The sequence below is a fragment of the Paramacrobiotus metropolitanus genome, unplaced genomic scaffold (genome assembly GCF_019649055.1).
Source record: "Paramacrobiotus metropolitanus isolate TYO unplaced genomic scaffold, Prichtersi_v1.0 Parri_scaffold0000085, whole genome shotgun sequence".
NCBI lineage: Eukaryota > Metazoa > Tardigrada > Eutardigrada > Parachela > Macrobiotidae > Paramacrobiotus > Paramacrobiotus metropolitanus.
This window is the reverse complement of record NW_026570305.1, coordinates 477,174-502,436: the sequence shown is the minus strand read 5'-3', so window position 1 is coordinate 502,436 and position 25,263 is coordinate 477,174. Positions and strand designations below refer to the sequence as shown.

At 40.2% G+C, this 25,263-nt stretch overlaps 4 protein-coding genes and 1 long non-coding RNA gene across 5 annotated transcripts; 1 reads left to right on the top strand and 4 right to left on the bottom strand.

Annotated features, from left to right (window-relative positions):
• Window positions 1-2,143: 2,143 nt before the first annotated feature.
• LOC129596036 (membrane-associated progesterone receptor component 2-like) lies at window positions 2,144-4,170 on the bottom strand. The gene is given in 3 exon segments (XM_055493191.1): window positions 2,144-2,470; window positions 2,647-2,821; window positions 4,151-4,170. Coding segments are annotated over 3 exon segments (315 nt in total). The 3' UTR covers window positions 2,144-2,350.
• Window positions 4,171-4,669: 499 nt separating this feature from the next.
• Window positions 4,670-6,560, bottom strand: LOC129596065 (uncharacterized). Its single transcript, XR_008691381.1, has 4 exons — window positions 6,348-6,560; window positions 6,098-6,165; window positions 4,859-4,920; window positions 4,670-4,743 (listed from the first exon to the last, which is right to left on the bottom strand). It is a non-coding gene; the product is annotated as an uncharacterized LOC129596065 (long non-coding RNA).
• A 5,638-nt stretch (window positions 6,561-12,198) lies between these two features.
• On the bottom strand, window positions 12,199-14,675 carry LOC129596035 (BTB/POZ domain-containing protein 1-like). The gene is made up of 6 exons (XM_055493190.1): window positions 14,536-14,675; window positions 14,319-14,444; window positions 13,587-13,746; window positions 13,291-13,469; window positions 12,758-12,890; window positions 12,199-12,684 (listed from the first exon to the last, which is right to left on the bottom strand). The coding sequence occupies exons 1-6, from the start codon at window positions 14,673-14,675 to the stop codon at window positions 12,199-12,201; spliced, it is 1,224 nt and encodes a 407-aa protein (XP_055349165.1).
• Window positions 14,676-15,791: 1,116 nt separating this feature from the next.
• On the bottom strand, window positions 15,792-19,473 carry LOC129596058 (BTB/POZ domain-containing protein 2-like). Its single transcript, XM_055493216.1, has 6 exons — window positions 19,194-19,473; window positions 18,978-19,100; window positions 17,547-17,706; window positions 17,259-17,437; window positions 16,513-16,645; window positions 15,792-16,449 (listed from the first exon to the last, which is right to left on the bottom strand). Exons 1-6 carry the CDS (start codon window positions 19,349-19,351, stop codon window positions 16,036-16,038), a joined length of 1,167 nt encoding a protein of 388 aa, XP_055349191.1. The 5' UTR covers window positions 19,352-19,473; the 3' UTR covers window positions 15,792-16,035.
• A 1,878-nt stretch (window positions 19,474-21,351) lies between these two features.
• Window positions 21,352-22,641, top strand: LOC129596059 (astacin-like metalloendopeptidase). The gene is made up of 5 exons (XM_055493218.1): window positions 21,352-21,514; window positions 21,602-21,711; window positions 21,884-21,983; window positions 22,102-22,225; window positions 22,283-22,641. Exons 1-5 carry the CDS (start codon window positions 21,373-21,375, stop codon window positions 22,344-22,346), a joined length of 540 nt encoding a protein of 179 aa, XP_055349193.1. The 5' UTR covers window positions 21,352-21,372; the 3' UTR covers window positions 22,347-22,641.
• The last annotated feature ends 2,622 nt before the right edge of the window (window positions 22,642-25,263 follow it).

The following is a 25,263-nucleotide window of genomic DNA, read 5'->3' as shown; positions in this document are numbered from 1 at the left end:
ATGTAACGACTGACATCTTATTCGTTAACTTCAAAGGTCAAGTTTTCTTACAGTGACTATTTAAAGCACTACAGATAGAAATCGCTTGAAGATTCACCTAACGAGCTAAACATTTTCGAAGCGATTTCCGTATGAACATAAGAAAGTTAGCGTTGTGCAGAGAAAAGTATGCTTTACTTTTAAATATTTTTTGTGAAATGGTGGTTTCTACAGTTGTGGTAAAATACTGTAGCCGCGCGATGAGTTTGCACCACAGAGTCTGGTATACGGAAATCGTCGCACACGCTGCAGCACGTTCTACGAAACGTATGCGCTGTCCGACGGGGGCAAGCAGCGCGCGGATCTAAAAGCGGTGAAAACTTATCGCGCGGCTACAGTAATTATTCTAAGGTAAGTTAGTATTTTAAAGTTGGTTTGGAACGCTTTTGTGTGACGTATACGCGCGCACACCAAAATCGGTATCTCATCGGTATGCTCGGTATGCTCATCGCGCATAACAGATACCGATATTCTCCATTGCTGATCGCGGAAATGCTGCATCGTTTATATACTACATACATAATTATATGCAAAATTAGCTACACATTCACGGTTTCCCTCGGCAGTTGCGTTTGCCGCTCCGCTCAATTTAAAGCCACGAAAAATTTGAAGAAATTATTACAACAATACCATTACGTTAATTCTCCATTTCTCAGCTTTCAGATGCATGGTGGCAAATAATAAATTGACCTTTCAGAGTAAAGCCTAGTTTAATCGAATTACATCGTATGTATTAGGGTAGGATCGAGAATTCGAAGAAATATTAATTCAGTGAATTGGTCACCAGGTGCACGAAGCGGCAACTGAAATTTTTTATCCATTCCATAATATTATTGGTGAGATAAAAAACGAAACGCACCGCTCAAAACTTTGTGACAACATCTGGAAATAATACCTTAGATTTTAAATTAGCGCCTTATTTTCCTGTAAAATTGCAGCTGAAGTAAAGTCTGAACTTTGTGGCATCAAAAAATTTCGGCATGGGGTCACTTTGCTACGTCTTTCCACATTAGTTTTAAAATAAAAAACTGATCTCAAAACAGATGTACGAATTATGTTATATTATATTTATAAGATAAGATAATTATTAAGATATTGAGATTATACATTTCAGATGTTTTATCAAGGTAATACTCGCACTGTGATAATATGATTATTATATCATATGAGATGTCATAATTATGCTCCCAGCGCAAGCAATTTTGCTGAATAAATCGACAGTATTATCTTAATTTTTAATTATGTATAGACGAAATATATATGACTAAGAAAACCCTCCTGTCAGCAGTGTACATGTACTAAGGGACTTTAGTGGCGGATGAATTCAACAGTTACTTTCGTCTGCTGTCTGTTAAAAACGACCAATATATTTTTAAAATCCAGAGAATAACTCACAAAGACAAATTTTCTGCGTACATATTAGCCATTTTTAACAAAAATAATATTAAGGATTTCAATCCGGTGCTACTAGCGGTATTAAATTATTAATCCATCGTCACTAGGAAAAAATTCGAAACAATGCGTGTAACAAACAGTTCATGTTTTCTGCGATTATGCAACTTCCGATACCGAACCGATTTTAATTTCTGCTATAAGAGGTAAAAAATTAAAAAAATACACGAAATCAGAGAAAAGCATGGTGTTTCTGTAGACTGTCTCCGGTCTGTCACTGTACGCAAACGGGCATTTTTAATTCAAGTACCTGCTACGTGTTCTTTCGTATTCAAGTACTTTGATTCATACTTTGTACAAGCAAATGCCCTTTACACTTAGACCCAAATATCCAATAGGTAAAACAAATAAAAGAACTCTTCTATGCGCTGCTGGCGGCTGCCACAAAAATCCTTGAAATTATTAAGACGGCTGGCCTTTCTTAGCGATTATAGCACTCAACAACAGTTGCTCACGCGAATTTTTATTAAACACCTAACGGGCGGCCACCTCGGGGGAGGCGGCCAAGTGGCAGGCGGTTTAAAAGTTTGAATTTGCGACACAGTTTTTATTCTACGTTTTCGACAAAACAAATATCGAAACGTGATTTTCCTTAACGGATAACAAATCATTTCAAAACCTTAAATCTTGAACAAAAAACAATTAACCTGATCCATGCGTCGAGTACGACTGAATGACAAGAAACCTGCTTACAAACGAAATAATTTACCCCAGACCCCAATACCAAAAAACCTGCGAAAATACCAAAAATTACTTAAACTTTAGCATGGAATCAAAAAAGATCGGCATCATGGCATGTGCTTGCATATAAAATGACAATTATGGCCCGTCACCAAGGCTTCAACTTGAAGCAATTGGCTCATTTAGTCTTGTTTTCGAGACTATCCGCCGCAGATTTCTGGCTGGCTTCCTCTTCTTCCTCCAGAGTATAGTCCGTTGGCTCCTCAGCTGGTCGCAGCAGACGACCAACCAGTTGGTACTTATCTGCAAATAAGGTGGTTATTAAAAACAACAAATAACTATGGCACAACGCTGCATCAGATTTTGTCTTAAAAAATAAAACTAGACCATAAAAAGTTCTATAGGGCGAACTGAGTGTCTCTTCCAGCGTAAAAATGCATATTTCAATTCTTGAAATTATTCACCTAAAAATACTCGAGGTATAAAAATTTTATCCTGAAACTGTTATTCCCAGTCCTTAACCGTGTTCATCTGATCCAGCGTCAAATCCGACAAGTCGTCATACGTGTCCCGCACCGCTGAATCATCCAGGGCAAAAGTGCCCAAACCTCTCGATGCATCTCTTCCCGCGAAAATCCCGTACGACCACCTACGAAAAATAGACGCCGTTGAAGAATAGCGAGTTCTAATGGTTCATTCACCTTCAGATTATCGAAACAGCATGAAATCTTCGAATACACGACAAATAATTTAAATGCAGAAGGACAGAACGCAGCGAACTTTAAACGCAGGAAAGTACCTGAGGCATAGAAACTTTTGCCTCTGGTAACATCGAACACTCTGGAAGGACTTTCAGTTCTTCCTGAGTATTATCCTTTTTGGGCAATTTGGGCAAGGGAGGCGGACGCACAGGGCGAGGGATGGATCGTCGTTAATATTACCCCGATAAGGAGCGCTTAACGATTTTTGGTAAGATTTATAGTCAACATCGATTCGCAATCGACAGTCATCAACAACAAATGTGTCAATTTGAAAACCCTAGAAATTTTTGGAAATTTCGGTAACAAAGCCGTCTAAATGCTCCCCACACAACAAACAAATGCGAACTCTGCAAACAGATAGACAGACTGTGATATTATCCTATTATGTCAAATTTTTAATATCCTATTATGTCCATCCGGAAAGATATATAATTATGACCCTGAAATTTCTTCACTTTCAAAGATATACAGTTCTTTCTCTACAGTTCTCTACAGATCTCCGCATTTCTACTGCGCACTTGTACGTTTCCAGAGTTAAATGTAAACAGAACTATTTACTAGAATGCAGTTCTGAGCCTTCGAAATAAGTTGTTGGTTAGGCACAGTTGGGCGCATATTTATAACGTACACTTTATTCTAAAAATAAATACTACCGCCTACGAGCAGGCTGTAAATGTCGGTTGGGCGCAGTTGGGCGCATATTTATAACACGCACCTGACTCTAAATGCTACCTCCTACGAGCTGGCAGTAAGTGTTGGTTGGGCGCAGTTGGGCGCATACTTATAACACACACCTGACTTTAAAGGCTACTTCCTACGAGCTGGCAGTAAGTGCTGGTTGGGCGCAGTTGGGCGCATACTTATAACACACACCTGACTCTAAATGCTACCTCCTACGAGCTGGCAGTAACTGTTGGTTGGGCGCAGGTGGGCGCATATTTATAACACGCAGTGTCACGCACCTGACTCTAAATACCACCTCCTACGAGCTGGCAGTAACTGTTGGTTGGGCGCAGTTGGGCGCATATTTTAAAATACAACTTTCACTTATGGTTACCACACATCAGCTGACTTTCGGTTTGTAAAATCGGTATGATTCCCGATCAGGATAGCATAATACAACTGTTTTTTTCGTTAAGGCCGTTTTGTTCCAATGCATATTTTGTACTCGTACCATGATAATTATTAAAGGTTCTCAGCTACCAGTAAGTTGTTACTTGGACTCAGTAGGTCGCATATTTATAAAATAGTATGATCTACTCAAACTTGAAAACAAAGATATTGCCTTATTTATTTCGTCCTTTATTTATTGGTATTTTTAAAAGTTAATTACTACAAAACCAATACAAAATAACAAAATAATAGTGCAGTTCAATATAAGAAAAATACTAAGATACAAACTTTACAAGTATTAAACGAGTAATTCAACATAATTACATCACATAGATAATAATACCGCACCACCACTATCAGATAATAATACCACAGATAACTATAATGCACTTAGATAAAATGGTACAATGGCGCTAATAAATTGATGAATCACTCAAATAACAATAACAAAAATGAAAACGATTGGTCCATCTCAAAGTAAAACCAACGGTTCATGCTATTCCATTCATTAATTTCGTTTCTTCTGAGTTCCTGTATAAACAAATAAATGGTAAATAAATAAATTTAGAAAAAATAAATTTAAAATAAATAATTATATTTAATTTCTTACCAGCAGATCGTTTGCTGGATTCAGGCTGCAATACGGTTGTATTGTCGTCAGTGACAACAATATCCATAGCACTTCCTGGAATTTCGTCTATCAAAATAAAAATTCATTATTAAATACCATAAAATCATGTTCTCCAAATTTTTCCGAATTTAATCTACAATGAAAAACATTTGTAAACCTCTAAACGGAACATTGCACCCACCTGTCTCTCATAACTCCAACTTCACTTGCCAATCTCAAAACGAATCAAAATACCCTAAAATACTGAATGATACGGAACGTTACACCCACCTGTTTTTTCAAAATATTTACCAGCTTTAGTAAAATAAAAATCCCTAAATACAACAACCTTCACATCATACGGATCGTTACACCCACATGATTCTTCAAAATATCTTTTTCCCACACACATAATCATTCATCCATAACTATATTTACTCCATAATATACCCAGATTCAAACCATAAAACCAGTCAACTTTACAGTACATTATACGCACCATATACTATACAATAAACCATACGGAACACTACATCCACCTGTTTCTTCATTTTGATTTTATCAATTACAATATCTACACAACATAACTCCATAATGCCAAATAAATTTCCTATAATGCCACCTAATCTTTCTATATTTTACCACAATATCCTTTTCCATATTTTCCGTAATATATTTTCTATTTTCCTTCATATATTCCATATTTTCCTTTTCTTACATAATATCTTTCATCATTGATTAACATAAATATTATTTCTACCACTCTATTAATCAACTCACTATACCTTAAGATAATTTTCATTTTAACTTCCGCCTATCCAAATCACTCATTTACAACTTTTTTTGACATTCTAAAACTAAATGATGATATAACATTTAAAGCAAATCTTTCGTAGAATCAAATCAATTTTCATTCTTAAATCGTAGCGAAAGTCCTCTAAGTTCAGCGCCAATGCAAAAATGTATCTGTGTTCGTTACGAAAGGTTGTTACCAAAGGTCATTACGAAAATGTTCCTGGCTCGTTATATTCTTAGGTTAAATTATTGATAATGTTAAATACTAAAAGTGCTACTGGTAGCACGTTAAAAATTATTTATCTTTCACACAAGCGAAAAGCTGCTACGCTCCGGTCTGCCAATGCACACCTAGTTTTCCTACTTTATAAACGTACTCTCAACAGCATCTACACACCAAACATCCGAATATACAGATATACTGTATAAAATTGCAAGAAAAAATTAACTAGCCTCCTTAAAACTAACCTTCTTAATACTAATCTCCTTAAAACTCTCCTTTTAAACCACACTGCCATAAAGTCAAACGCCAACAAATACTCTATTTATTCCTTAATATCTCTTAATCTATTTTACTTAAGAAACCAAATACATTAAAAAATTAACAATAATTAAAAAAAATTCACTAAAAACAAATATTCCTTACTTGTCACAAATCTGCCAAAATCCCTTCAAACACCTCTTCCCAGGCACTCCAAATCACTCTCCACCTTACTACAACAAGCTTTACAATTCAAACTATCAAATAAGATCTTACAACACAATCCATACAACAAACTTCTCACAACTTCCCTTAACCAACTAAATTTCCACCGCACTCCGATTTCCTTTTATATACCCACAGGGCCACAGCACACTATGCTTCACAAAACCACCAATCACCAGGAAATACCTACCTCCCCCATCCGATAACTTCCAATCCAAAATCATTTCGTCAGAGAACTTTAAAAGCGGCCTCATTTATATCGAAACACCCAACCCGAAAATCGTCCTTGACAGGACACATATGGCTAAACTACTGCTTCTACAAAAAAGACTACCCTTACAAATTCTACACAACAGAGCCATATGGTCTCGGGTGCTAAACACCCTCTGTCGCAGTGGCAACCCCACCGCCTGCCGGAAAATGGCGCTTACCATAGCATGTTCTCAAACGCTTCCGGCTCTACATCCTTCACAAGAATCTCAAATCCACGGGGGACCGGTGCTGCCGCGTTTAACATGCGTTTGAAGGCTGGGCTATTTTGGCTCCTGGTAAGTAGAATTGCCCTATAAAGCAGTATTATGTGAGTTAATATCCTCCAGAGGTAGGTTCTTAATAGGTTGCTCTTTCCGGTGCTTCCGAACAATGTTCCGCTTACTTGTGGGCCGGAAATGTCCGTACGATTTCGTTTCCGTGGCGTGGAACAAGTTTAAACAGGATGTCACTAAGGTGACCGGTGTCCAGCAGCTGCCCATAGCACTCCGCAAGGCCGGCTGTGTGGCCGGAACCGGTAGACGATGTAGCGGCTATTTGCGACATTTTTTTATTTTTAGAACAAAAGGATTAATCCGGACAAAATTTGAGCAGCTGTTAGATAATATCCCTGTTAGACTTGGAAAAAAGTAAAATGAAGCTGTACCGCACACTTGCAGCAAAGCAGCCGATCGAAGGATAAGTGATAAGATGAGCGGCTAATTTTTAACGTCTGAATGGCTTGATGTATCATATCTGGACAGTCTGGTGTCCAGCGGGCCCACATGACCACGCCCACGTCTCAACATGTCGGCTTTGCCACGAGACTCTGATAAGACAACGGGGTTGTCATACGGGCACGGCTTCACCAATCACCATAAGCCGTGCCTTCGCTAGCGTGGGAAGCGAAATCTGTTGAGCGTAACCGACAGACAAGCAGCCTATTTATTTCGTCGTGCCGCTGAAGTTTGGGTATCTAGCGAACATAAGCATCTTTTTTCAGGCTGATAGGCGGCCAGTGCGGCGCCGGCGCGGTATCGTTGTTGGGATATGATTTTGCACAGAAAAGCAGGCCAGGGTCAAAAAGAGGGAGGAATTTTGTGAGGGAGGAATTTCACTGTGGTCAAAAAGAGGGAGGAATTTTTAGAGGGAGGAATTTTACTGTGGTCAAAAAAAGGGAGGAATTTTCGAAGTCGAACTGAAGTACTCGGGGACCTCGAACCCGGGTCCCTGAGGTCGCCAATAAGATTTTCACTGTATATATGCAGTCAGTGACGTGCTGAGTCGAACTGAAGTACCCGAGGACCTCGAACCCGGGTCCCCGAGGTCGGCAATGAAATTTTCACTGTGTATATGTAGTTTTGACGTGATGAGTCGAACTGAAATACATGGGGACCTCGCACCCGGTTCCCCGAGGTCGCCCATGAGATTTTCACTGTATATTTACCGTTTGACGCGCGAAGTCGAACTGAAGTGCTCGAAAATTCCTTAACCGGGTTCATGAGGATGACATCAGAGTTTGTTGACATTGACGCTGAAGGTATTGAAATTATCTAAAGTCACCGTTTTTTTCCTAATGCTATCTCCGAGTCATTTTGAAATTTTAAATTCGATTTTTAAAGTACTTTCGAGTAGGTTTTGCAATCCTTAGTTCCTGAAGTCAGCAGACTCATTTTCATTTGTCAAACTGATTTCTAAATTTGTTTGTGGAATTGTGTTTCTAAAGCTGTTTTAAATTTTCTTGATTTTCGTGATAGATTTCGGCTGTTTCGCAGTCTTATCCGAAACTAATCTTCGCTTAACGGGAAGTGGCTAGCAACTCAATCCTTCTGCGAAAACGGGCATACCGTCGACGCGTTTCACTTTTAGACAAAAACGTAGCATATGACACATAAAGAAATGATTTTTGTACTTTAAAATGAGTACAGTAATGGTAACGCATTTGTTGTTGCTGAGAAATTAGCTTTAAAGTGAAAAATTTGAAGTCGATTTTTACAGGATACAGATGTGAAAAAAAATATTCTGAAACGGCCATTTTATAGAGTGAAGTATTAGAAGCTTGTTATACGGACAGAATTTTGGTTGATAAAAAAAAGAACAAAAAAAAATCGCGCGTCGGATCACCTCGGCCGCGTTACATTTCGGCCGCATGCGATCACTTCGGCCAACGTCATTTCGGCCGAGGTTCACTTCGGCCCGCACTCATTTCGGCCACCGCTCATTTCGGCAGCAGGACATTTGGCCATCTTAAGTTCCTAAGGTTTCCTAGTTTTTACTATGTTGCTTCGGTTTTCTCAGGTTTCTTAGGTTTTCATAAGTTATCCATACGCTTCTTAGGTTATTGACGTTATGATCTTATGTTTCTTAGGTTTTCGTGTGGTTTCTTGGATTTTCTTTTGGTTTCTTGGGTTTTCTTGGGTTATTCTTAGGCTATTCTTAAGTTATTCTTAGGTTTTTCTTAGGTTATTCGAAAGGTTATGATACCATCGAAACGTAGTTACACCGAAAGTAACGTTTTCTTGCCCAAATTAGACCAAAAAAATCGTCGGCCGAAATGAGCTACGGCCGAAGTGAGTGGCGGCAGAAGTGAGTGGCGGCCGAAAAACTTGGCCGAAATGAAAGCGGCCGCAGTGATCGGTTGCCGAGTCGAACGGGGATCACCTTTGGGTAGAAAAGGTGTGACGTTCATAGCTAAATATGCTCCTTATACAAATTGCACAGCATTTTCGTTAATTTTGTAATCTGAAAGCTCTAACAATAAGGCAAGTGGCAACTCAACTGCTTCAACCGGCTATTCATTATGACGAAGGCGACGAGCACCTTACCAGTTTCCGCAACAGTCTGCTCGCAAAAAAATTTGAAATCCCGTTGTTCCCGGCATCATAATAAACTGCCAGACAAATTCAGCATTCTTTTGTGTGAGGAAATATACTTGCTGCTACCGGACATCACTTGTCGGTGCATGATAGTAATGTTGATCTTGTTTAGCATGGTCAGGAACATGGGTCGGAAGTTCCCAGTACTTCAGTTCGACTTAGCATGTCAAACTGTATATATACAGTGAAAATCTTATTGGCGACCTCAGGGACCCGGGTTCGAGGTCCCCGAGTACTTCAGTTCGACTTCGAAAATTCCTCCCTTTTTTTGACCACAGTAAAATTCCTCCCTCTAAAAATTCCTCCCTCTTTTTGACCACAGTGAAATTCCTCCCTCACAGAATTCCTCCCTCTTTTTGACCCTGGCCGAAAAGCACGGGCTTTTAAAAACGCTGAGCTGTGCAGCGCGATATCTAGGTAGTTTGATACATATCGTATGTTTGCTGGAAGCAAAAAAACCGATCAGGCGTCGGAAAAAACGCAAGTGTTCGTTTGGTGTTATAAGATCACCAGCTCAGCGCTAATATTATTCTGCATCGTTCAAAGTTTCACAAAAAAAGATTCGCCGTATTTTGTAATGTATCAGGAGTCAATGAATAAGCGGCTGTAACTTATGCTTTTGAAGGGAAAATCAATTTTACGAGAAGGCCCATTACGCTCTGACTGTTTACTTTTTCGTTTAAGGTATGTTCCTTTTCCGTTTTTCTTGAATTTTAGGATATTCAAATTAATTTCCTTTATCGCCGTTGCCGTTGTTTGTTTTTTAGCAATACGGTATTTTTAAACAAACGAATTTGTTGTGTACTGTGTAGTGTGTACAACAAGCAGCAATAAAAATTTTATGCGAGCACTAAACGCCGATTGGGTGCATTACATATGTAGCAATCATAATTACATGTCGATATCATGTTTAAAAGCTCTGAGGCCCGTTACAGAGATATTGCTGCTTGGAATATGTTGCTACTCGTATGTTTGCAGACTGTACTTCACTCATTAGGCGAAATTAATGGCGTGCAACGTAATGTTATAGTGATGCATGGAACAGTTGTGTATTTACCCTTAGATATCACGTATCTAAACTGTAATACAGTGCTGGTTGATGGAATTCCTATAACCAGTAGAATGCATGTCCCAGGCAGTTTTTTTATAATTTTCCCGCTATACGACGTCGTTTGTAAAGTTTGCTTCTTAGTGTTCGAAAACTTAAGAATGCACTTTCCTATACATTACTCGAAAATTGTGCGCCCATTAATATTTAACGGTGACCTTTAATTCACGTTCTTGTTGGTTGCTTGGAATTTTGCTTGGGCGTGAATGAGCGGTAAAACGTCGTAAAAAGTTTGTAATTTTGCCAAAACCAATTTTAGCAATAAGTATGCAACGTACGATTTGTATAACGCTCGTACGTGGATCCAGTAAAAAAAGTACGACCTTTAATTTATTGTCGTCCCTATTCGTATTTCACATCAGACTGGGTTGGGTTTCTACCTACAGCAGGAGTGGACAGGCCGATTTTTTTTAGCGAGAAGTATAGAATACTTCATATGATTTTTTTTATCTACGTCTCCGCTCGTTTTTTACTGATAATAAGAAAAAGTCTCCCCGGCTAACCAAAGGCCACGCACGCTACCTATCTGCTGTTGAATACATAGTTATAACATTTACTGTCTTACTGATAATTAAGGTTAGATTTTAAGAATTTTTAATCAGCAGAAAGTTATACTTTATTGCCGACTAGCTTTACATTCAATTTTGTCCATCCGGCATATTGTGGTTTGAAAACTTCAGGTGCAGCGTCAGGACGTTCCTGTTACGACTGCCAGGGCAGCGCCACGGATGCTGGCAAATCCGGTTTCCGTTCGAAAGTGGTCAGTGCATTGTACATCAAAATTGTTTTCGGATCACACACTAATGCGCTGACCACTTTCCGTAAGCATTTATCAAAATTTATGACAAACGTATGAGTATCTACATAACAATAATTATGGCATCAAGTTTCCCTTTCCACTCCCTCTGTATGAGAGCGGCGCTCGACAAAAATTTGCAAGTGAACAATCAACCAACCGCAATGCACAAAGCGGTCAATTCACACCGCGGCAAGCCCATTTAAGGCCTTACGAGAGAAAATATATTAGCGATGAACTGGCAGCATTTTGCAGCTGGAAGCAAATAAATCTGGCCGCGCAGCAATTAAAAGATGCCCGCCTCGATCGGATAAAGGAGGTGCCGCTCGTTCCCAATTAATCTCCGGTACAAAGGGAATTCAATGAGGCGATAAATAACTCTCGCAAAATGCATGTTAATTACTTGCGCACAGCGCCGGCGGCAATGATTACAGTACTTAGTACTGCAAAGCTGCAGACACTGTAGTACATGAGAATATTTCATTTTCGTTCTAATTATTTTTGTAAATACTTCGGTAATATGCATTTATTTGGCTCAAAACTGCACAGATACAGAGTAATAACCATTTATTAAATGTAATTGACAAGTTGTTTTTGGCGTAATTGTAAATTAACTGAAAACTTTCCGTTGAATTTGCGATAACGTACGGTCTTTGTCAATAAATTTGTTAACTAATAAGAATGCTTTAAGCTTCAAGAGATTAATGTAGCAACATTTTTAAAATCGAGTGCAGTTAATTCTGAATCAATGGTTAACTTTTGTATGTTTAATTCTGATCTATGAGCTATTTATTACCCTTGAGCAAAGTGGACAGAGTCATAAAAACAGTATCAGCAAATCTAATAAAAAAGTGATCGAAGATTCGAGCGTAATTCTCTTACTAATTAATGCGCTGGCTGCTTATAATAGTTGCGATTAATTCACGTAGCGCCAGTAGCGGCAACATAACGAAATATAAGTCACAAAAATACATGTGTACAGCGAATTCGTTCCAGGAAATATGAAAAAACGCTAGTCTAAATATGTGGCAGCCGCAGTGTCGATCCCTATTTCGTAAAGCGGGGTTTTCACGCTGCAGTCATTGCTGGTGCGGGTGTGCTCTTTGACTACACTCATTCCCTTCCCCATGTGCGCTTTTTTAAACTGCGCCAATCGCTGGAAGTGTTGCTTGGTGGCGTAGTCAGCGGCATGCCAGCGGCGCGCCATTTCTTTCGGAGCGCAATTTCCCTTAGGATCCGCCGCTCGGATACGCTTACGTTCCTTCGCGCAGAACAAATCGTACGCAGACGCTTTCTTGCGATGCTGTTTGGCAAAAATCACCGAAGGCTGGCGCTCAGCGCGTTCGCCGTTGTCTGGATGGTGGCGTTGTGGCTGTACGGGCGTCGGCAGAGAGGCAGGTTTCCGGGTGCCGGTAAACTGCTTCGATGGTTGGGCGCCATCAGCGGCATATTTACTGGCGCAGATCTGTCCCACTTCGCGACCCTTCAACCAACCCGCCTGCAAATATGAAAGATTTCATTATCGAATTGATAGACAGGCTCGCTAAACAGACGACAGTGTTACCACTTACTAGATATGCGTCAAGGATTTCCGCGTAAGCCATCAACGGAAACTGGACGAGGAAAAACACTGACCCCAACATTTCTCGGCAGTTTTTCTCCGACGCTTCCACATTGGCGACGGCACATGCATGCTTCGCCCACCTACAGTATAATTAAATATAAAGGTAGATAGATACTATGAAATGCGGATACAATTTCGAAATTAAATATGTACCCAATTAATTTATCTAATTAAAATTCTGTAGTGCGTTAAATCAAATTTAGCACCATACATACTTCTAGGGAATGCATACCATTTAGTTTTAAAAAAGTGGAAACCGGCCAGCCGGTTAGCAGTTAAAATTTTGTTAATGGAAACCAGCAGAGTGTATGAAACAGCTAAGAGGAATACATCCAGTGCGCGCTTAAATCGCAAGCACTTAGTTCCATGAAAAAGACGCTTGTTTGCATAATATACAGAATAAAACGGAGTTCCAACTTTGTAGTCCTATAGTGTGACAATCGTTTGACTCGAATTAGACTTAGAAACATCGAGGTTTACCTTTTCACCGCCTCGAAAATATCCTTTTCATTGACTGTCAGCGAGTCCCGCTTGAGAATCATTTCCAGGATGGTCCGCGTTATAGTCCGAAAACCATCGGACAATAATACTTCAGCGCCGCACGTGTCGATCAGTTCCAGACATTTTTTCACAACCTCCGGCGCGCTCATCTCTTCCGCCTGAAAAGAGAACAGTCAAGATTATTAACAGGCGCTTCACAGTATAAAAATACAATGCGGTTGTCGCAATTTTTTTGATTTATTTTCGAAACATTTTTAAATAAAGGCGCAACTTACTTTCTGAATGATCATCAGGCAATTGTCTTTGTTCACGTTGGAGGTAATAAATTTCCAGCACAATTCACACAGCAACGGAAGTCCATACTTGTCACCGCACGAAATAGTGGTAAACGCGGTGTCCAAGGTGAGATTTTCAACAGTGTCTGTATACAGAAACCTACAACCACAAAACACCATTATGAAGATAGAGCGTTTAGAATTACGAGAATATCCCCATTGTGAACAAATGTGACCATACCTAATATTCTTGATACCCAAATATTAATTGTTAGTAAAGCCCGGCTAGCTTTAATTCACATATTATGAACGCCCATTTTTCATCCTGTTTCCTACATTACACATACAACAATTTTTATAAATTAATAGTACGAAATATTATGCGAACCTAGTGTTTTTACATATTTCTGTATTAATTATATCAACAGCTGGAAGAGTTTTTTTATTTGTTCTAGGCTTCTAGCTATCGAAAATTTGAGTTTTAAGTTTAAACGGCATTTGCTTGTGCAAGGTTGGAATAAATCATTGGCACATCGAAAAACAATTATATCAAGTTGCTTGTTTTCTCTGGTCGTAAAACAGAAAAGCCAAGGATAATTCGGGGTTATTATTTTTTTATTGACATGCTTTATAATTGTGGCACAACGCACATTCTAATATTGGATACTGAGCGATAACTTTCAACACAAAGTTGTACTCGTATTTGTGTATGGTAATCAAATTAGCGCTTACCACAGCATATTCAGAAACGCCTCCGGTGCCACATCCGCCACCTGGAAAACCGATTCATACGGGACGCCAGTTTCTCCATCCAGCATGCGCTGGAAAACCGCGCTTCCGCTGCCCAGCAGAATTCGCCTAAACAGCATTCCCATCCGTTGTTATAGTGTTAGATGCATGCTGCTTCGTCCTTGTACGAGTAACACTGACAATGTAATGGCTGGCTTACTTGTGGGCTCGATAGGTCTGTACGCCGCTTCCATGGTGGTTACCCACAATAAAGGTCACATCGCTGTGTTGTCCGGTCAGCAGTAGATCCCTTTTGCGATTCCCTACGCTGGGTGACGCGGTAGAATCTGACTGCGACATTTTTGAAATAAATAGAACAGATTATCGGCTATCGATCTGTAGAGTTGAAGCACCGTTTGGGAACGACTTAACACCGTATCGCGGATAAAAATAACTGTAATGCTGTCGGCGCGCAAGAAAGACTTGAAAATATTGTAAACTTGCAGAATGTCGGCCCAGTGAGTGAGTGGTGAAAACTGAAAAAGGCAGGTCACTCTAGCGTCTGATATCTGGCTGTTCGGCTTGGCTAAATGACCATGTCCATATTTTGTCCGCGTTCATAGCAAAACTGGTAAGACGTGAAATAAACCTGTTGACTAACTGATTGTCTGGCTTTTCTTTATCTTTTTGCGTTAACCAGGATATCTGCGGATTGCCATCCTGCCCCTCTTCCTAGTATTGTCTGCCTGTCCCTTTAATCTTTAAAAAGATGGCCCTTACTATTCAAAGAGTGCGCGCAGTTCGCGAAAACATCTCATACGTAATACTGCTTATTTTTACGGTAACTTTGGGCAGTTAACCTCGAATCCGGCCAGGAAAACACTCTAACACGGGATTGATTGGTAATACTGTAATAGTATCCTTGTTTTTATCCGGATTTTTTTCCGTTTCGAACGTTTCGAACCTTCACTGAAAGAAATTATTAATTTTTTTTTGTACGACACAGATTTTCTTCCTTTCCCACTTTCCTGTCTCCTCAAACTTCCGATTCTTTTCATAAATTAAAAAATGTATTTCTGGATGACTCCAGTGCACCGTAGTCCAGAGCTAAATTTTCGCCAGGCTGGGGATGACAAATTTTTTCCACGAATCATTCACATTTTAGCCTTTCTACCAGGTTTCGGCATCTGGTCGAGACCAGTTTTAATTTTTTCAAAAACCATTAGAGGTTCACTTTTTCCCTTCTTAATTTGTGATGCAAGAGAAAAGAATTTCAAACATAAAATCGGTTTGAAGTTCTCGAAATACGATCGGGGAGATTGACAACAACACAATGCTGCGAGAAGACCACAGGAGAGGCTATCAAAAACTGTACAACAGACTTTTCGGTGAATTTCCTCAACCTTATCGAATAGAACTTAAATTAAAATTTTTAATGGCTAGCTAATAAATCGTATTAGTGAAATATATGGAAGAGAAACGTGGTATTCAACAAAAAACAACCTAACTTTTTACACAGTTATCAAAGTAGAGCTTAACATATAATGTTTTCCCAAAACAAGACGAAATGTTTAGCGGTAACATAATGTCGAAAAAGATGACACAAAAACGCATGTTTACAGTGAACCGGCTTCAGGAAATGCAAAAATATGCTAGTCTAAATACGTAACAGCCGCAAATTTCTGTCAGATTTTCGCAAAACTGGGATTTTGCGCAGCAATCAACACTTGTACCATTTGGCAGTACTCTTGCTCTTCACCATATGCGCCTTTTTCAACTCTGCCAGTCGTTGAAACTCCTGTTTGGTGGCGTAGTCAGCGGCATGCCAGCGACGCGCAATTTCTTTCGGGGCGCAACTTCCCTTAGGATTCGCCGCTCGGTTACGCTTGCGTTCCTCCGCGCAGAACAAATCGTATGCCGACACTTTCTTGCGATAATGTTTAGTAAAAGTCGCCGAAGGCTGGGACTCCGCGCGATCACCCTGATCGTCTGGATGGTGGCGTTGTGGCTGCACTGGCGCCGGAAGTAAGGCAGGTTTCCGGGTGCCGGCAAACTGCTTCGATGGTTGGACGCCATCGGCGGCGTATTTACTGGCGCAGATCTGTCCAACTTCGCGACCTTTCAACCAACCCGACTGAAAATTAAGGCAATTTCACTATTAAAACTGACAGTAAGTGGCGTCAGATGGTTGTGTTACCAGATATGCGTCAAGAATTTCCGCGTATGCCATCAACGGAAACTGGATAAGAAAGAACGCTGATCCCAACAATTCCCGGCAGGTTTTCGCCGATACTTCCAGACCGGCAGCGGCACATGCATGTTTCGCCCACCTATAATGCAATATTGTATAAAGGCAGATACGGTGTAATTAATTAATTTAAATAATAATAATTAATTACATTATTAACAATACATGACAAAATTTCAAAGTTAAATTTGTATTTCATTATTTACATTTTTGTTATACTACTACGTAGATATAACGGAAGACATAACATCGTACGTAGATACGTTACATCGTACGTAGATATAACGGAAGACAAAATGTAAGTTAATTTTTAAAATAAATGTAATTACCGTAATTATCGAATTATCGAATATAATTACGGTAAATGATGTAAATAATTGTAATTTTGCAGCATTTTAAAGCAGATTTAGCACCACGCATAGAGTACTCTGTATGTAGCGAATGCGTACAAGATTAAACTAAAAAAGTGAAACCGGTCAGTGGTTAAAACGTTTATTAATACACCAACAGACCGCGAGAAACAGCTAACAGGAATACTTCCACCGCGCGTAAATCATCAGCATTGAGTTCAATGTTCGAATAGAAAAATGCTATTTGCGTAATACGTATACGGCAAAACGGAACATCTAACGTTTTAATTCTAGAGTAGTAGAGTGTAACAATCACTTAACTCGAATTAATTTTAGAAATCTCACCTTTTTACGGCTTCAAAAACATCCTTTTCATTGACTGTCAGCGTGTCCCGCTTGAGAATCATTTCCAGGGTGGTCCGCTTTACAGTCCAAAAACCATCGGACAGTAGAATTTCCGCTCCGCATGTGTCGATCAATTCCAGACATTTCTTCACAACCGCCGGCGCGTTCATTTCTTCCGCCTGGAAAAAGGATCATATTGCATTTAATGTTGTTGACAGGCGCTTCATAAGCATGCATGCAACTTTTTATATTGTTTTCGAAATACTGGGAAAACGAGGTGTAACTTACTTTTTGAATGATCAGCAGACAGTTGTCTTTGTTCACGTTGCCGATAATAAATTCCCAGCACAAATCGTGCAGTAGCGGAAGTTCATACTTGTCACCGCATAACATAGTGCTGAATGCGGTGTCAGAGTTCAGATTTTCAACGCCGTCCGTGTACAGAAACCTATAGGAGAATAAAAAACCGATTGTGAAGGCTTTTGCATCCTACTTATCACGGACACCCATTTTAATAAGGTAACACGAGTATAAAATTAATATTGTATGATCGTAACATTTTTCTATATTAATTCTACGAGTTTTAATATTTACGGTAATATTATGAAATATTGCATGATCAAAATATTTTTGCAATTTTTTCTGTAATAATTATCCCAGTATTAATTTGCATGTTTCCTGTGATTGTAAAAATAATAAAAAAACCAGTGATACTTCCCGCAAGCAACGATGAGTCATTCGCCATCATTTGCGGTACTTGTGCAGTTGTACTTGTACTTATATTATTATTTACCGCCGCTTCCAGCGCTGAATTGGTCATCATTTGATGGCCGATTTAGCCATCCGAAAACGAGCGAAGCTGGGAAGATAAAGCGGGGGGGAGGGGGGCGGGGGGAATCAACGTTTAAGCCGGAGATTGAAGTTCTCTTCCGACCATGCAGTCAGTGAAAACGAAGCGGAGTCAGCCGACCATAGGATGGCCCCGCTCTAACGGCGGTGTGAGAAAAAACTTCCTGCAACTTCTCCAACGTAGCGAAAAACCAAGGAGACACAACAAATACGGATCGGCGCCAGCCACGCCTCAAGCTAAATAATTATCCATTCACTCCAGTTGGTGCCACCGGTCGGCACTGCAGACATGTACTCGTACATGTAAGTAGCAGTGCCGATTAAAATGAAAAAAAGGTGATTAATCTTGGTGAAACGCCTTAGAACTGGAACATTGCCGTATGTAATTCTGACGCGCCTCAAGTATTATAATCTTACTCTGATGAAACAATTGCCCTTAACTCTGTGCTATTATTTAAATTAATAAAAGATGTCAATAATACTCGTCAAAGGAAAAAGGACATGCGTGCGCGTGATATACGGGATGGGAAAGAATTTCTGTAATAATTATTAACTTATAATAGCACAATCAATATTAATTTATAATTTCCTGTTATCGTTGAAATGCAGTGCAGTTGCATTGCATTTTGCATTTATATTCTTTTATGTTAAATTAATTTTATTCACGTAGTTAGCAAAGGTGCTATGCGTCCGAAAATTTTGTGCATATGCAGTTAATAAAGCATCTGCTTGCCCTAAAAATTCCAGTAAAACCAGTTTCATCCTGCTTTTTAGCTTTTTTTCGGTGTTTTATGGTTAGATAATAGCATACAACCCGAGTTGTAAGTAGTAGTACTCGATTGTATGGACTTCAATCAAATTGGCACTTACCACAGCATGTTCAGAAACGCCTCCGGTGCCACATCCGTCACCTCGAAAACCAAATTATGGACGCCGGTTTCCCCGTTCAGCATGCGCTGAAAAACCGCGCTTCCGCTACCCAGCAAAACCCCCCTAAGCAACATTATATTTGCATCCTGTGTTGGATCCTTACTGATTGTTGATTATAACATCATGAGGAATCTGACAATTTAACGAGCATTTTACTTGTGGGCTCGGTAGGTCTGCACGCCGCTTCCATGCTGGCTACCCACAATAAAGGTCACATCACTACTGTCCTGCCCAGTCAGCAGTAGTTCCCTTTTCCGATTCCCATCGCTCGCTGTCTGACCAGAAGGTGGCGCGCCAGCAACTATTTTCGACATTTTTGGAATTAAAAGGAATAATCCAAGCAAAATCTAAGCAAACATTTGGAAGGGATTTACCACCGTAGTGCGGAAGGAAACATTAAGAAAATACTCCACAACCACTGTGTAACAGCACTCGGAAGTTGTCGGCGCGACAAAAAACAAGAAAGAAATTGTAAACTTGCAGACAACCAGTCGAGTAAATGATGAGAAGGGGAACTCGTTAACGTCTGATATCTGACTGTTCGGCTTGGCTATACGCCTATAACCGCGTACATGCTTTCTCTGGGTTTAGCGCGACACTGCTACAGACGCTCTGTACTGATAAGACGACGCCAGTGCGCAGTGCTCGAAATCGCAGATACGTATGCTGAAAAAACCATTCGCATCGTCGAATGTGTGAAATCCGTCAAGCGAAACGGGCAGACGGAATCTCTAGCAGCAAGTTAGCGCTCCATTACTACTAACTTCACTTAAACATAACGCGAGAACGCCGAGGAAGCTGATTCTACACCGAAATTGGAACGTTGAAAAACAGCGCCCTTGACCGGCTGCGGTTCGCTGTCTCTTGTCTCGCGCCGAATGTGAAATCAACCTGTTGATCACCGAACCTGCCTTTTCTTTGTTTCTGCGCGGTCTGCAGTAGGTTACTATGCCATCTGCGGATTACCATCCTGCCCCTCTTCCTAATGTTTTCTGCTGTCCTTAGCAGAACGATGACTTGTGTGTTGTCAGTTGTATACAGAGCGCATTTCGCGAAAACATGTCATACATACGACGATGTTCATTGTTAAACTTTAACTCTCACTTATTGTCAAAATTTTTACCAAATAGAAGACAGAGATTTAGGTTGTTTAAATTTCAACCATCAGGCATTGTACCGGCGTTTGCAATCATTGTTATAGAACAATAATTAATGGAAACCTGACTGGACGGGATGAAAAAAACAACAGAAACCGTAAGGCAAAGCAACGGTAAGTAAAAATCAAAACCAGTCAATTAAGAAAATTAACAATTTAACATATACAAAGCGTTCTGTGAGGAACCTAACGATCAAAATTTCAAGCGTTTTTCTCAAGATGCTTTAGCCGACTCATGGCTTTATTCAACATCCAGAGTCCAGATTAGTGTGGATTTGACTGATTTGCCCCTCTGGGCGTCGGCTTTTGCTTTGATGAGAGCGCAGTAGCTGTTCCATAGATGGTATTTATATACGTAGGCTGGTATTTTATATACGTAGGCCGGAAAAACATACGTAGGCTGGTATTTTATTCTGTTCCTGGATACAGATTTTATATTTTAAACGCATTAGATGTTGGGGGCGTTAATAATTGAAGCTCTTGCTTTAAAGTTATATGCCTCCAACACAAACATCGTTCGTAGGGGATGTTTGTGTTGGAGTGTAAATTCAAACTTGGGCCTTTGTTGCCGGAATTTGGGTATAGTACACAAGACATCCACGCCTCTGTACGAAATTACGTACACTCAGGTGGCAACATTTTGATTCGATTTGAAACTTCGGTAAATCTGCACATGAATTGGTAGGCCGACAGAAGCGTCCAGACGCGAAATATTTCCCTTGTTTTGTGTTTCGCAATGGAAAACGTAAAAAAAACAGAATGTGCTTGCTCCGGTTTGTCCAGGCCCGCGCGAACTGGGATAGAGCTTTAGCTAACCATTAGACTGCGCTCTGCTAGCGATAGCTGTCATTACCTAAGCGGATTATCTGCGTCAGTTTGCGAGCGGACGCTTTTGGTACTCTATAGTCTGCATGTGTCCCAGTAGAAGCCGCATTTCTCTAGATCGCGTCATGCACACGCAGCACAGCGTTTTACAACAAGTAACCGCGCAAGAAAATCTACCCTTTGGGTACGCTTTTGCAAGTATTACACAACAAAAGCCTTTCACTTACTGTGCATTACATTCCAACAAGAAAAACTGGTTTATCATGTTTGTCCAGTATTTTTGTAGGGTATGAACCATGAGCCCTTTACATTTAAGGCATTTCAGGAAGTTTTTGTGAGCTTGTTCGAGTTTACATGTATTGTAGGTACTCATTTACGAGAAATAAGGCCCTAAGTAAATTGGGCACCATGAGGTCCTCTTTTCTGTGCCTCATTTTCCTGTACCACGCAATTTGCGACCTGCCTAAAACTATCGTAGCGAGCCAGTTACCACGAAGTAATGATTTCCTTTATTATAGTATATGATGTATAACTGAAGTTGCCGCTTGTATAACTACTATTTTGGTGCAATCTTTTTAAACAGATTGGAGAGATTTTATCGATCCTGAGATTTTGGCAAACAGCAATGATGAATTCACCCGATATGACAGCGACTTGCCCGAAGGAGACATTCTCGGTTTGCAGACATTTGAGGTATTCTTTTATCATTCGTAAACCGCGTTAAAAAAAACGGGGCATTTAAAGGTGCAGTACAACTAACCTCCAGAAAAGTTTTCTTCTTAGCTATCATTCGTAAACCGCGTTAAAAAAAACGGGGCATTTAAAGGTGCAGTACAACTAACCTCCAGAAAAGTTTTCTTCTTAGCTTCCCAATGAAGCGAAGAATGCCATTAACGATGCCGACTCCTTCTGGCCAAACAACACGATACCGTATGAATTCTCAAAAACGCAGTACGCATTAATGAGTAAGAAACGACATCTTTTCAAACGCTCCATTTACCAGCAATGACTAATGGCTACCGCAGCGATAATATATCTCACGGAACGGCTTTTTTGATCGATAAAAATATATAATGTTGGCAGGAGCAAATGAAGTACGAATAATATTGGAATCTATGCAAATCATCAGTCACCTTTCCGCAAACTGCGTCAACTTCGTGAAGCGGACCAATGAGGAGGACTACATTAGCATTCAGAGAGGACTAAGGCACGTTATCGCGAGTTCGTTCTTGCATCTCTTGTCGATGTTTCCCCCTCCTTGCAGGTGTGCGTCTAATATCGGCCGCATTAGAGGCAAACAAGAGACTCTGGCAACTGGCAAACGATAAAAGGTGGCAGATGCCGCATAAAATATGGCACCACGTGTAAGCGGGTTCGGAGAGTTTGGTGAACTGTATTTCCTCGATACTCTTACCAGAACACAGTCAATTTTCCTGGAGAGTGTTAACCGCAGGCGCCGTGCACTTAATGCGTAGGTGTGCGATGGTATGTTACAAAATTTCAAAAGGTCAACTTTGCACCTTGCTGTTCGCAAAGTACCGCAATAAAAAGACTGAAAAGCCGCGATAGAAACACAATCGCGACACGTCCTGAAGGCGCTACACTGGAAAGAGCATGCCTGCTTTAATAAAGTTACAATAGAAGCATTTTAACGTGGTGCTTTGAACCGTTAATTACCTATTGCCTATTGGTACTGTAAGTGCGGTAGAGTAATAAGTACAGTAGGTACCAGCACGATATACGATGCGTCAGACGGGCCACTTACGCCAGGGCTGGTCAGGCAGGGTGTGACCGGTTATTTCTACCCTGTACAAATGGTTTCTTCAGTTATTTCTACACAGGTTAGAAATCACTGAAGAAACCATGTGCACAGAGTTCTACAAGTAGGTATAACTGCATGACGTTTATCGGTGCCGCTGTGACAATAGTAGCAAAAATTAAGCTGTTATTGGCTTTGAACTTCCAAGTTTCCAACGTAACTTTCCCGGCGGACTTTGTAACAGTGTTTGGTATTCGGTGCAAAACTTTCAGACTACAAAAATATATATTATGAACTAAGCATCCAACTCTCGCTGCTCATTGTCAGAACGCTGTTTTTATACGCACATGATTGTTATATTCTTCATACGTCCAACATACTTACGTGTTTTTACTGTGTTCCCTCGTTTTGACTTTAAACTTACTTATTGTTAATATAAAATTAATAACGTGCACCAGCTGCATACAATAGCAGCATGACGTTGACGTTTACAGTGTACAAGTAATATCGCGCTCGCGGTCTGAATTTGCAAGCATATCTGTACGAAATTTATTGGTAGTTTTAAAATAACCAACCATTAAAATTTTATGTTATATTTGCGGTGTAATACGCACATTCAAAGTACACAGTGTGTTTTAGTGTGTTCAGACTCATTAGAAGCTTTATGGTAAAAACCTGCCAATGTCAAAAATAATTAAAGCAAGAAGAGGTAAAACAAATTAAGCTACTTACTACTTACCCAAATTGACTTCATAGTCGAATACTCGAATACCGAGAACGCAGATACAGAATAATACGAAGTTATTTCTATGTCGCGCGTCACTATGATCCTGTGATTCCTAGTTGATTTAAAAGAGTCCACATTCATGAACGTGAAAGTAACGGCAGGTGTCGGTACTGTTAGAAACTCTAAAAATAGCGCCATAATCAGAATCACAAGCAAACTCTTCAGCTCTAAACGCAACTGATTTTAACGCACGCCGCACTATTTACACGAACGCTCGGGTTCATCTGCTTGTGTCACACGCTTATTTTTGCCGCTATATGCAACGGACAGAATATAATCATTTAGAAAAAACAAGAAGATAACGCTAACTGTTTGTGGAGATACCCTGTGAATGTAAAGTGCGCATACACATGGCGCCGGTTTTTTTGGAATAACAGCGAAGTTTACGTGCAAGTATACCAAACAGATGGGCGATGCGATACTGCAGTACTGTACACTAGATTAAAAATTAAAACATGGCACTACTGTTTAGTGTTTGCCACCTTGCGGGCACTTGCCTGTAGTCTGTAGTCGAAACACTTACAAAAGCGCGGCTTTACTCAAGTAACTCAACTGTCTTTTCTCTGCAGACATATTATCGTTTTGTAAATACAAGCTATTACAGCACTATATTTTCTTTTCCAGTCCGAAACTGTTTGTCGTTTATAATACTGAGGGCCTGCCGTAGAGGGTTACTGGGTACGTTTAATTAGCATTATATTAATATAATTAGCGGTTTGCATTATGAATATTTCAATTAAGTGACTGTAAAAGTATGTATAAGTGCCATTACCCTTAAATGTTGTTTTAATAATAATTTATAGTGTTTCTGTTTGTACGTAAGCATGCACTACTGGTAACGATCGTCACAAAGTAAGCTACCAAAGGGTGGTGCGGACAAACTGAGCTACGATGCTAATGCTGACAGTGAGAATTGTCGATAAGCTGCACTTGATCAATCGAATAAAACGCCATGCTCAACCGCAAAGGCATACGTATTCCCGAAGGTGCGCGTTCCAGATCTGGAAGTGCCGCGATTGCATTTTAAATGCGCTTTTTTGTCCTTTTGTAATGTACGAGTATTTGTGATATTTTTCGGCAAACGGCAGAATGCAATGGGACTTGTTGCAATTTTACATGCCGGAGCTTACTTACGAACTTTGTGCATGGCCAATAATTGCTTAAACTTTAAAGGAAAAATTGGAATATTCACTGGAGAGAGTTTTAAAAATATGCGGTTGACAAAACTCTCCGAACCCGCTTACACGTGGTGCCGTATTTTATGCGGCATCTGCCACCTTTTATCGTTTGCCAGTTGCCAGAGTCTCCAGGTTTTATCGCTCGCCATGCCATTGGCAGTGCCATTGTCAGGTGCCACTGCCACGTTTTACCCCCTGCCTTTCTGTAAACACAGCAAAGCGAAAGAATGTGACCAAAAACTTTTTCTAAAAGTGATCTTCGATAACATAAATGCATTGACATTTGGGCCAGTGCGCTCGTGACTTCGTGTTACAAGTTTGTAACAGACCAGTGTTGCCATTTTTAAAGAAATGCTGCTTTTGTTATGGGAATAATCATGGACGGACTGTATCTGTACTACCGCTTGCCACTAAGCGTCATGGGTTGCAGCATCAACCTTGCCACGCAGTGAGAATGGTCGGAAGCCGTTCACTGGCTGATCTACAACCTGGCCGAGATTATCGTCATCTTCGGATACCCC

Excerpts from the sequence above, each read along its gene's own strand:
- LOC129596035 (XM_055493190.1), bottom strand. The coding sequence starts at position 14,675 with ATGTCGCAGTCAGATTCTACCGCGTCACCCAGCGTAGGGAATCGCAAA. Across the intron at positions 13,747-14,318 it reads GCGTTTCTGAATATGCTGTG|GTTTCTGTATACAGACACTG; the intron begins GTAAGCGCTAAT and ends TTGTGGTTGTAG. Across the intron at positions 13,470-13,586 it reads GCCTGATGATCATTCAGAAA|GCGGAAGAGATGAGCGCGCC; the intron begins GTAAGTTGCGCC and ends TTCTCTTTTCAG.
- LOC129596058 (XM_055493216.1), bottom strand. The coding sequence starts at position 19,351 with ATGTCGAAAATAGTTGCTGGCGCGCCACCTTCTGGTCAGACAGCGAGC. Across the intron at positions 16,646-17,258 it reads GTTTTTGAAGCCGTAAAAAG|GTGGGCGAAACATGCATGTG; the intron begins GTGAGATTTCTA and ends ATTGCATTATAG. Across the intron at positions 16,450-16,512 it reads AAATTCTTGACGCATATCTG|TCGGGTTGGTTGAAAGGTCG; the intron begins GTAACACAACCA and ends CTTAATTTTCAG.
- LOC129596059 (XM_055493218.1), top strand. The coding sequence starts at position 21,373 with ATGTATTGTAGGTACTCATTTACGAGAAATAAGGCCCTAAGTAAATTG. Across the intron at positions 21,515-21,601 it reads AGCGAGCCAGTTACCACGAA|ATTGGAGAGATTTTATCGAT; the intron begins GTAATGATTTCC and ends CTTTTTAAACAG. Across the intron at positions 21,984-22,101 it reads AACGCAGTACGCATTAATGA|GAGCAAATGAAGTACGAATA; the intron begins GTAAGAAACGAC and ends TAATGTTGGCAG.